Here is an 11,530-nt window from a genome sequence, read left to right as displayed (position 1 = left end):
AATCACTGGATTATTTGATCACTTGTATATTTGATAGTTGGAACGCATTACAAAACACTCAGTTTAAACCAAAGCTTAGAGCCAGACACACCTTTTTACACAGCACTTCAATGAGCACTGGATTAAGTTTTGATTGTAGTGTATTGTAATGTAGTGTATTGTAGTGTAATGTAGTGCACTGTATTGTACTGTACAGTATTGTAGTGTATTGTATTGTACTGTACAGTATTGTATTGTAGTGTACTGTATTGTATTGTACTGTATTGTAGTGTATTGTACTGTACAGTATTGTAGTGTATTGTATTGTACTGTACAGTATTGTACTGTACAGTATTGTACTGTATTGTAGTGTATTGTACTGTACTGTAGTGTATTGTACTGTACAGTATTGTAGTGTATTGTATTGTACTGTATTGTACTGTACAGTATTGTATTGTAGTGTATTGTACTGTACAGTATTGTATTGTAGTATACTGTATTGTACAGTATTGTACTGTACAGTATTGTATTGTATTATATTGCATCGTTCTGTGTTCAACTCGGTTCCTTTTCTCTCGATATCAACAGTGACTTTTGTATCTAGCAGTATCTGAGCTCAGCACTGTCTTTCTCTCTAACCTACTGGTAGCTAGTAAAGATACTTTCTCTACAGAGACAAAGCGCTTCTTGTACATCAGTCTGAATAAGAGCGTCTGCTAAATGCTGTAAATGTAAAAATCATGTACATAATGTTAAGACTTCTCAGAAAAAATGGTGCTACATTACAGAGTCACTATTCGCTGCTGTCATAACAAAACCTTGAATCTCCATTTTAGTCATTTTTTTAGTTTTTGACATAATTTGAAAAATAGTCCTACATACTGTCTGCAAATTTCATGATGATTGGACCAAAAGAAATGACCTAAAGTTAGGAAAAATTCTGGTTCCATTGACTTACATTAAAAGTGGAGCGTGTTTTTACCTTCTACTGTGAAGTTACAATTTTGGAGATACGAGGTTTTGATCCGACAGCAGCGCATGACTGACTCATTTTCTCATGACGCTGATCTAGCACAGGAAGGGCGTGTTCCAATTGGTGTGAAACACTTCTGAATTGAGTTGAGGGCATGTTTTAAAACAAACGAACAAAAAAATAATAAAGTATGTAAACGGGGCTTTAGTGTGTGCGATTCCTTGGTACATAAACACGACAAGATTAGATAATCACCGCAACACACCGGCACTGTCAAATTACAGAGAAGATCTCGTTTGAACTTTACATTCAGGAGGCCAAACTGCTTCAACTGCTGCACGCTAAACAGTCAAAAGCAAAACAATATTAGAACAATATCAAATTCAAAAGGGCAGTTGTATAAAACATCCAACAGTAAACAACATGAATGAAAAACAATCCATCCTCTCGATGTGGGAATACACATTTACAGTCTTTTGAAACAAGATGTTTAATATTCCATGGACATAGAGCTGTTTTATTAAGTACTATCGATAAATCCAGGGGTAGGACGTGACAAATTGTCATACAAATGATTAAATTAACTGATTAAAAAGCAAAAGCATTTGATATATTCTGTGCAATTTCTTATTAAAAGTTGTTCTTGAACCGCCTTCAAGTAACACAATCTTATCAAAGAAAATGGAAAAAAATGGAAAGGAAATGCAATTAAACATCAAAGGTGATTGATATATTCAAGAGCATTTTAGTGCACACAATCAGCTTCTCTATTATTATTTTCATGATCATCATCATCGTCGTCATTATTATTAGGGGCTCTCTGTGACCTCTGCTGGACCAGAGCACTTGCGCTGCAAATAATCACATAATAAATGGCACACTGAATGAAATGAATGAGAAAAGAAGGAGAACGAGGCAAGTTACAGAGCACAAGCAAGCTACACTGCTCACCAAGACTCAACTACATACTGGGACACATCAATCCTCTACATCGACAAATGTACTGGACCGCTCTGGTCACCAACGGGAAAAAAATGTTACAGTACACAAAAATGATATTCTCTACATTCAGCGCCAGGAGCTTTGACCAACTGAGCTCACAAGCTTTAGTTCTTCATTCGCTGCTCTGCCAAAATGACACATAGCTTCGGAAAACTACAATCGGATGTTCAAAGGCAGCAACTAGAGCACTTTTTACAATCCAGCCTTCTTCATAGGCCTTTACTGAGCTGCTCCGAGTTTCTGACACATCTTCCTTTGGCACACAGCACTCACGACTGGGCAGAAAACACAACCCTCAAACCTGAGGTCGTGTTCGGGTTGAGCCAACAGTGAACACGTATAGCAGCAAAGCGTTTCTCCTCACCAGCATCCTGAACAATTAAAAAAAAAAAAAAGTTCTCCAAACCGTTCAGCTGAATGAGCCTGAACGCACCGTTCGCAGAAATTATGAATCGACCTCTAAACCAGAGAACCCACCATACAAGGTACCGAAGAGGAGGACGGGAAAACAGCATGGAACCACAGGCTCAGAACAAACGGTCCAAGTATTCGAACGATGAGCTTCTACACCAGAAGATGAGTTCGGGCAGGCACAAGGAAGACATCTGACCTCAGACAACACAAAGCTAAAGCCCTGGTCTCTGTATTTACACTTCAATCCAAACAGACGGAGATTTCGTAGAGCAAAGGTGCTGGATGAACCTCAAGGTCCAAGTAAAGAAGCTTATAAAAGCCTCTCCCTCTTTGTTTCAAAGGGAGATTGCAACATTTTACAGATCAACTACCGCGAGAGAAAAGAGGAGAGGAGAGCGGAGAAAACGAGCTCTCCTCCAAGAGCACTGAAACCGAGCCCAGAAGCCAATAACTCCGACTGGCACAGTGAAATCTAGCTGCCTCCCTGCAGATAAAGGCCCAGGGTGGGCAAAGAAACCTCAGCTTGGGCAAAAATCGAGCTAGATATCTGACCAAGTGAGCCAGTGAGCCAAGCTGTTGGTGAAGTACCTAATATTAAATGTGAGCTGAGAATCTAACGGAGGTTGGTTAGCAATGTTTCAGAGACAGGAACAACATGTTTACGATTTAAATTACATCAGAAAGATAACTTGGAATCACCCTTTCAGTGTTTTACACAACGAGCCAACCTTTAGCTTAGCCTCAATTCATTTGTCTAAAAAAAATAGATCAGCCTGGAAGAAGCTGAAGTTAGCTAACCCTCCCCTTCACCCAAATCCATTCATTTTACCAGGAGAAAACGGTTTGAAAGAAGCCTCAGGATGGGCTCAAGGCAGTTAACGTGAAGAAGCCTCATCACGGGCTTCGGTTAGATAATCAGAAAATTCTTCAACTTGGGCTGAAGTTAGCTAGATAGACGTTAGCTGGCTAGAAGAAGCCTCAACTTGGGCTGAAGTTAGCTAGATAGATGTTAGCTGCCTAGAAGAAGCCTCAGCTTGGGCTGAAGTTAGCTAGATAGACGTTAGCTGGCTAGAAGAAGCCTCAACCTGGGCTGAAGTTAGCTAGATAGACGTTAGCTGGCTAGAAGAAGCCTCAACCTGGGCTGAAGTTAGCTAGATAGACGTTAGCTGGCTAGAAGAAGCCTCAGCTTGGGCTGAAGTTAGCTAGCTAGACGTTAGCTGGCTAGAAGAAGCCTCAGCTTGGGCTGAAGTTAGCTAGCTAGACGTTAGCTGGCTAGAAGAAGCCTCAACCTGGGCTGAAGTTAGCTAGATAGACGTTAGCTGGCTAGAAGAAGCCTCAACCTGGGCTGAAGTTAGCTAGCTAGACGTTAGCTGGCTAGAAGAAGCCTCAGCCTGGGCTGAAGTTAGCTAGATAGACGTTAGCTGGCTAGAAGAAGCCTCAGCTTGGGCTGAAGTTAGCTAACCCTTACCTTAACCCTAATTAATTTATTTTAGAGAAGAACTCAGCTTAGGCTGAAGTAAACAAGCCAGAAGAAGCCTGAAGGTAACTAGCTAAGCAGAAGAAGCCTCATTTTGGCCTGAAGGTAGCTAAGTAGCTAACATAAAATGACTTTTACCATAACCCTTTATTTTGAAGAAGCAGTTGGTTTATAGGCCTCTTCAGCTTTGGCAAAGGTTAACTTGCTTGGACGTCTGTTTACTAGCTAACCTTCACCCTAACCTTTTAACTCTGAAGAAGAAACATATCCAAGGGGCTTCTTTGTATCTTTAGTCTGCAGAACTGCAGCTCGATACTTCTGCATTTGGCAACTTCAATTTCATCAACAACAACAAAAAAAAAAAACTGAAAAAAAAAAAACAACATTCAAGATTGTCCTTCACTGTTCGCTGTAGGCAGGCCTGGATTCTCCCGTGTTTTAAGGAGCTGTGCTCCTTTCTCCTCCATACAGCTGTCGCAGCCCCACACAGCATCCATCTCAGCCGTCAGCAAGTTATAGGCTGTCTCCGTCATCCCTGTACAGACCCTGTGGAACCACTTCTGACAGGAGGCCTCACACAAAATCGCCTCCTGGTCATCATTCACCTCACTGAGGCAGATTCCACACGGGTATACAGGCTCTGACGAGGAGGTGGAGTTGTTCTGCCTGCCAGGGTGAGCCGAAGGTTTATTATTGGCCAAAGCAGCGCCACTTCGGCAGGTAGTCCCAGTCCTCTGGTTCCTCTCCGTGGGAGGTTCAGGAGGCTGAGGGGACTTCTTCAAAGGGTCGGTGCTGGGGTGGATCACACCATTGATCTTCTCCATCCCTCCGTCTAGGCCAGCCGTGACGTTTCCCCTGTTCTTTCCCTTAGGCTCCACCTGGGCGTCTTGACCTCCACCTACCTCCTCAGAAGTCTGGCTCTGTTTCCGTGGTGATGTGGCATTCTGGCTGACATTTTTGCTGTTTGCGGTTTCACTTGGGTCCTGTTTGGCTGTGGATGTGGGCGTGTTGGACTGGCCAAAGTTGCTGGGTTGCTGAGGAAGTCCAGGGCTCATATCAGGGCTTGGTTTGACCGCCGGCGGCAGATTCCCGGTTCCTTCTGGACCGAACCCTGGACCTGAGCCATCCGGACCACTGTGGCTTTGATTCACATTGGGAAGGAGCAACTGGTTCAAGTTCTCTCCAGGACCTGGTCTAAAGGGTTGGCCAGGCGGAAGGTGCATGCCACCACCGTTGTTAAACATGGGCTGATTAGCGAAGGCCGGATTGTCAGGATGCCCATAATTGAAGCCGGGCGGCCGGTTGAAGCCCATAACCATCGGGCCCATTGGGTTCTGTGAGAATGGGTGCGGTGGCTGATTCCGCATCTGGTAAGGTCCCCCATAAGGAGAGGGCATCCTATTCTGGATATGGTGCACCAACCGGGGAGGGGCATAGCCACCAAATCCTGAATAGGGAGAGGGGCTGAAATAAGGGTTGGTGGTGTTCAGTGGCTTCAGAGAGGGAGAAGGAGAGTTGTAGTTGTCGTCAAAAGGATTGGAGGCCACCAAGTGATCGGAGCTGGGGTTCGCCGGAGGAGCATATTCGGACAGTGGTGCGAAGGAAAGAGTCTGTAGGAGCATAGAGATGGAGTGTGGGTCAGTTTAATGACGGACTATGTAGGAATTTGTAGTAAATGCAGTCATAATTATTAAGAGACCTTATTAGTCCCACAACGGGGAAATTTCACCTACGCATTTGACCCCTCCGTGCAGTCAAACATGACATACACACTAGTGAACACGCACACAAGGGGACACACTTGACCGCAGTGGTGGGCTGTCCTATCCACAGCACCCAGAGAGCAGTTAGGTGGGGGTTAGGTGTCTTGCTAAAGGGCACTTCAGTCGTCACCCTCGGTCACCTCAGGGGATCAACTGGTTCCCTAACCTTCAGCTCATGACTGCCTAATTATAAAGTTTATATAACTTCACGAAATTATACAGAACTATACGCCTGGCAGGAATTTTAATAAGCGCCTCCAGAAACAACCGTGGCTATTCTGAGAAAAGTCAGTTTGTGATTTTTAAGATGACCTATGGCACTTTTGTAATCAGTGTCGCCGGATTTGGCAGGTGAACAAAATCTGGGCTACAAAACTAAAACTGCATTGTTTACTAATGCAGCTGGAATTTGAATAGACTTGATAACATCAATGAGTGAGTCAAATAAACATCTCCAAGTTATGAGTTTCATACACATGCACATCAAATCATTTATACATCCTTTGATATTTTATGGGGGCTGTTTTTTTCCGTCCAGGTGTGTCTATGACGTTTTACAGGGAGTCTAAAAGTATACACATTTTGTGAGCCACTTATCCTTCTGGGTTGTAGGGGGAGCTGGAGCCTATCCCAGCAGTCACTGGGCAGAAGGCCCCACAAATGGGTAAATTCCACCTCTGCATTTAACCCATCCGTGAAGTGAAACACCACATACACACTAGTGAATACACACACTAGGGGGCAGTGAGCACACTTGCCCGGAGCGGTGGGCAGCCCTATCCACAGCGCCCGGGGAGCAGTTGGGGGTTAGGCGTCTTGCTCAAGGACACCTCAGTCATGGACTGTCGGTGCTGAGGATTGAACCAGCAACCTTCCGGTCACAGGGCCAGTTCCCTAACCTCCAACCCACGACTGCCACCAACTATTTTGACTGGACTCTGACTTCTGCACAGTCCAGTATTACAGTTACTTGAGAAACAAGTCCTTCATCAACAGTTCAAACAAACTTTGTTTAATTTTCCACAGTTTTGCACTGTTGCTGTGGTGAGAAAACCTCATCTACAAATTAGTAAGTTTATAAACGAAATAAAACGTTCGTAATCCTTTATGTATGTTTGTAACAGCAATTTATTCCAAGTAATTTGGAAGCATTTGTATAAGTCCGGCTTCACATGATGCAAATTTGTGAAATGGAATAAGAAGAAGAAGAACATGGAGAAAGAATAAGAAGTAATAAGAAAGGAGTTACAAAGTTTTGAACAGACCATCTATACAGGCCACTTGATTCTTGTACCTGTGTACTGGACTTGCGTTTCTTCTTGTCCGGGCTCCCCAGCAGCAGGCCTGGCCCCCCTAAACCATCAAGACCACCGTCTCCTCCTGCAAACCCAAGCAGAATAAAACAGTTTAAACTCCATAAGTTCTCACTTTTTTATTATTTATAATGATCTAGTCCTAGAGAAAAAAGGGCTAAATTAATCTGCAGCCCTGCTGAATGTCAATATAAAGCAGTCAATCAATTATAAAATCAATTAAAAAGTGCTCATCACTGAACTGAACTCATGCTTCCTTAACATGAATGGTGACCTTGGTGCCTGCAGGTCATTCTAAAGTCATGTCTTTGCATTATCCATGCCTTGCCATTAGCTAGTTACACTACATGGCCAAAAGTATGTGGACGGTCCTTCTAATTATTGAGTTCAGGGGTTTCAGCTACATCGCTGAAAACCGTGTAGTCGCTGAGACTGTAGCTCAGTGACTTTAAGCACGGCATTATCATAGGATGCCACCTTTGCCACAAGCCGGTTTCTGAAATTTCTGCCCTGCTGCCAGATCGGCCTCCATCAACTCCAAGTGATATTATCGTGAAACAGAAGCGTCTAGGAGCAACAACAGCTTATCCACAAATTCATAGACCATGCAAACTCACAGAGGCGTGGCTGCTGAGTGCCTCCGGGAGCAACATCAGCCCAAGAACGGTGTGTCGGGAGCTTCACAAAATGGGTTTCCGTGACTAAGTGACTGCATACAAGCCTAAGATCACTATGCGCAATGCCAAGTGTCGGCTGGACAGGTGTAAAGCCATTAGTCTCTGGAGCAGTGGAAATGTTCTGGTTATCTGGCAGACTGACAGATGAGTCTAACATTGGCAGATGCCATGAGAGCATGACCCATCAGTATGCATGGGTTTGACATTTGGTGGAGGAGGGATAATAGGCTGTTTTTCAGGGTTTGGGCCCCTTAGTTCCAAGTGAAGGGTGATATTAATGCTACAGCATATGATTCCAACTTTGTGGCAACAGTTTGGGGAATGGAAGGCTGGAATGACTGTGCCCCTGTGCACAAAGTGAGCTCCATGAAGACATGATCTAGAACACCTTCGCGGTGAACTGGAAAGTGAACTGCGAGCCTGGCCTTCTTGTCCAACATCAGTGTCCGGCCTCACTAATGCTCTTTTGACTGAGATTCCCACAGACACGCTCCAAAATCCAGAAGAGCCACGAAGTTGGGTAACTTTGAATTGAAGCCTATGGGTTTGGAAATGGGACGTCCATCAAGCTGGTTGTCCACATACCTTTTGATATATATGGTGTATTTCAGTGTTTGATACCCGTTTTTATGGATATTTGATGGCCTATATGTAGTGGCATAACCTGTGAGCCAGACAGGCCTGTGAAATTGTAGCTCCAGAGTTTTCTCACTGTGGAACCTTGATCTACATTTATGTTTAACACTGATTTTTATAGCCTAGACTCTTAAAATGATCGCATGAGGGTTCTCTTGCATCACAAAAGAACTCTTCTCAATGGTTCTACACAGAACCTTTCATAAAACGGTCCTATACAGCACCCAAAAGGGTTCTTCTATTGTTATGATGGCAAGCTTGTAACATTAGAACTGTTCTGGGTGCTATACAGAGCCCTAATCAAAAAGGTTCTATATAGAACCATCTACAGCTCATTGTCCATCAATCTGCAGAACCCTTTCATGATGCAAAAAACCCTTCAATCATGCAAAGTGTTTTTTGAGTGTTCATGGCTCTTTATAGAACCGTTTTCTTTACTACAGAACCATAAACGAACCATCTTTAAGAGTGTAGTGGAAAAACAACGAAATATAAAATATGCCGTGTGCATTTTTTCCCTAAATACGTTTAAATTAACCGTAAATAAACAGTAACTGTGCGCTAAAATGTGCAGAAGTGTGTTTTCTGTAGAGGAGATATTAATTAATTTGCAAAAAAAACAACAAAATATGTAATTAGACCCAAACGTTTGCATACAATTATTGATTTATTAGGTTTATCTTAGTATAAAGTACGAGTAAATGTTGGTTAAATAAATAAATAAATAAATAAATAAATAAATAAATAAATAAAGACAAGTATTGATTTTTAACACTTGCATTCATAGGAATACAGTCGGGCTGGACGAGGGTCCCTAGTAGGATGCTGCTTTGGCCCCCAAATGTTCAGAAACGGCCCTGCGGACTTCCATCTCCATTCAATGCAGGACAAAATGCACTGAAATGGATCCATAAACTCTAAAAAGAAGAGCCAGCAGTGCAGCACAGGTTTGGTCAAAGTCACCGTTCTACTGGACGTCCACTTCGGCGCTTTGGCTGCGCAGCTGAGCAAACCGTTTCAAAGTTCACAGCAGACTCCTAAAGGCCTGGATGGCATTTCCAACCCAGCACCAACATGTTCTGCTTAAAGGCAGAAAGCAACTCCACAGATTTTCCAAATTTTCTGCAAAATTAAAGTTTAAGACGTTACTTACAGCGTCTGATCTGTTCACAGTGGTGGTGATAGGAACCAGACGTCCACCTCTAAAAAGCCCCTCACAGAAGGTTCCTACATATGACACGGTTATGAATTCACTGCCTGATGCCCGAGACGCTGTTTATAGTTAGTTTGGGATACGTTTTCTGTCTAAAACATGCTTTAATCAGTTTATATCAATCTGCTCGAGGTGGAAGGGTACGAGGGCGGCGTTGTGAAGCAAAACAGCCCCCAAAGCAAACTTACTCTTCTCAGATTTATCACCATTTGACCACCATCAACAAACTCAGAAGACACTTATGGGCGGTAAATAAAACAGCTGTAACTTATTCGTGCTGCAGACATCCTGACCCCTGGTTCCCATCACCACCACTGTGAAGAAAGACGCGTCTGCACGTTTCTCTGCAAATGAACCACCTCACAACAAACCACTCCGGACGACCGTTTACAGCTCAGCCACTGAATTATGCAGGAATTTTGAAAAGCCGGTGGACTTCCCCTTTAAAGCGGCTGGTCGGTTGAGCGCGCAGACGCTGGTCGCTGGCCGTCTGCTCAGAAGTTTCATTCAATCCGTCAGAGGCCTTGAAGGCCCTTCTTCGCCGCGGGGCTTCTTGATCGAGTTTTCCCGTTCCACCTTAAATGGTGCACCATTTAAGGTGGAACGGGGAAATTCGACCGTGAGAGTCTGGCGAATAGGAATCCAACTCGACACACACACACACACACACACACACATACACACACACACTACAGAAGGTGGAAAAAACACATTACCTCTGTTTCTTTTGAGCGAAAACGAATCTTTCTCCTGCTCCGTGGACATTACAGGTCACCTCACATGACTCTAAAGACCAAAAACGAGCAAATAAGGCGACATAACTGAGATTTGCGCGATTTAAGTGCTGACAACTCGTCTTTCCCCCCGGGTTAGTAGCAATCCCTGCTATCTGTGTGTGTGAGTGAGAGAGAGAGAGCTACAGGAAAGCTACAACCTCTCGCAAACTTTGGGAGGAGCGGCTGGATTTAACTTCCTTTTACGCGCTCCTGGCGGGGTAAACGAGCAGACCCCGGTTATGCGAAGGCATCCTGGGGGCCCTGAGCGCCGTGGCGGGGCCGCGAACCCGCCCCAGGGGTCGATTGCTGGGGGAGTGTTGGGGGGCCGCTGCGCAGATACCCCTCCGCCACTAGCATGTGAGTGTGTCTGAACTGCTGCTGCGTTTGATGTGCGGTAGTTTCTGACCGCGCGTTATCTCCACCCGTATTCCGGCAGACCCCGCCTCCTGCGCGCTGATTGGCTCCTACTGTCCCGCCTGGCGTGTTGTCATTGGTTATTAGGTTGGACTGGGCTGCGATTGGACAGGAGCGCATAGTTTTACTCTGAGAAAAAAAAGGGCGTTTTTATTGTCAGTTTAAAGGGGAATTCCACCGAATTTCCAAAATTTCTGCATCATTCAGCGGTTGAGATGTAAGTTATTCAGAGTGGTTTGACTACAACACAAATACACTCATTTTAATCACTGTCCAAAACCACCAGTGAACCTACACGAGCCTTCTGTGGAAAGTTTATTGTGGTAAAATAGTCATAAATATGGGGGAAAAAATCTTTAGGGAATATTTTGCTTCTTGTACAGCCTTCTTGTATCCTTCCACCCTGAATGGTTTAAAATGAACTGATTAATATACGTTTTACACTAAAAACGTTGTCAAAATGATTGTAAAACGATGTCTAAGACATCAGGCAGCATATTCGTAATCATTTAATGGCATAACTTTCTGTGAAAGAGCTTTCAGAGCCACTCAACTCTCCTGACGTCTGGTTCCTATCATCACTACACCAAATCAATCTGAACGACTGTTTACATCTTCACTGTTTGTGCAGAAAATTTGAAAAATCGGTGGAGTTCCCCTTTAGTTGCATATCTTTTCTATTTCTATTCTAGTTAATGTCTTTCAGTTTACTGACTGTTTGCAAACAACAACCACAATAATAATAATAATAATAATAATAATAATAATAATACTATGGGATGCACTAATATGTGGTCTGATGCTGATATCCAATATTTTTCACGTATCTGATACAAAAAATACTAACTAGATCCATCTGGTTCAGCATTACAGAGAAATATGGCTTGTATTAT

The 11,530-nt window shown here is 43.7% G+C and overlaps 1 protein-coding gene across 1 annotated transcript; it reads right to left on the bottom strand.

The window, feature by feature from the left end:
• Window positions 1-1,138: 1,138 nt before the first annotated feature.
• Window positions 1,139-10,579, bottom strand: pygo1 (pygopus family PHD finger 1). The gene is made up of 4 exons (XM_017705035.1): window positions 10,382-10,579; window positions 10,164-10,233; window positions 6,903-6,988; window positions 1,139-5,455 (listed from the first exon to the last, which is right to left on the bottom strand). The coding sequence occupies exons 2-4, from the start codon at window positions 10,210-10,212 to the stop codon at window positions 4,232-4,234; spliced, it is 1,359 nt and encodes a 452-aa protein (XP_017560524.1). The 5' UTR covers window positions 10,213-10,233; window positions 10,382-10,579; the 3' UTR covers window positions 1,139-4,231.
• Window positions 10,580-11,530: the final 951 nt, after the last annotated feature.

The sequence above is a fragment of the Pygocentrus nattereri genome, chromosome 7 (assembly GCF_015220715.1).
Source record: "Pygocentrus nattereri isolate fPygNat1 chromosome 7, fPygNat1.pri, whole genome shotgun sequence".
Classification (NCBI taxonomy): Eukaryota; Metazoa; Chordata; class Actinopteri; order Characiformes; family Serrasalmidae; genus Pygocentrus; species Pygocentrus nattereri.
The sequence above is the reverse complement of the archived record's forward strand: the minus strand, read 5'-3'. Positions and strand labels throughout refer to the sequence as shown.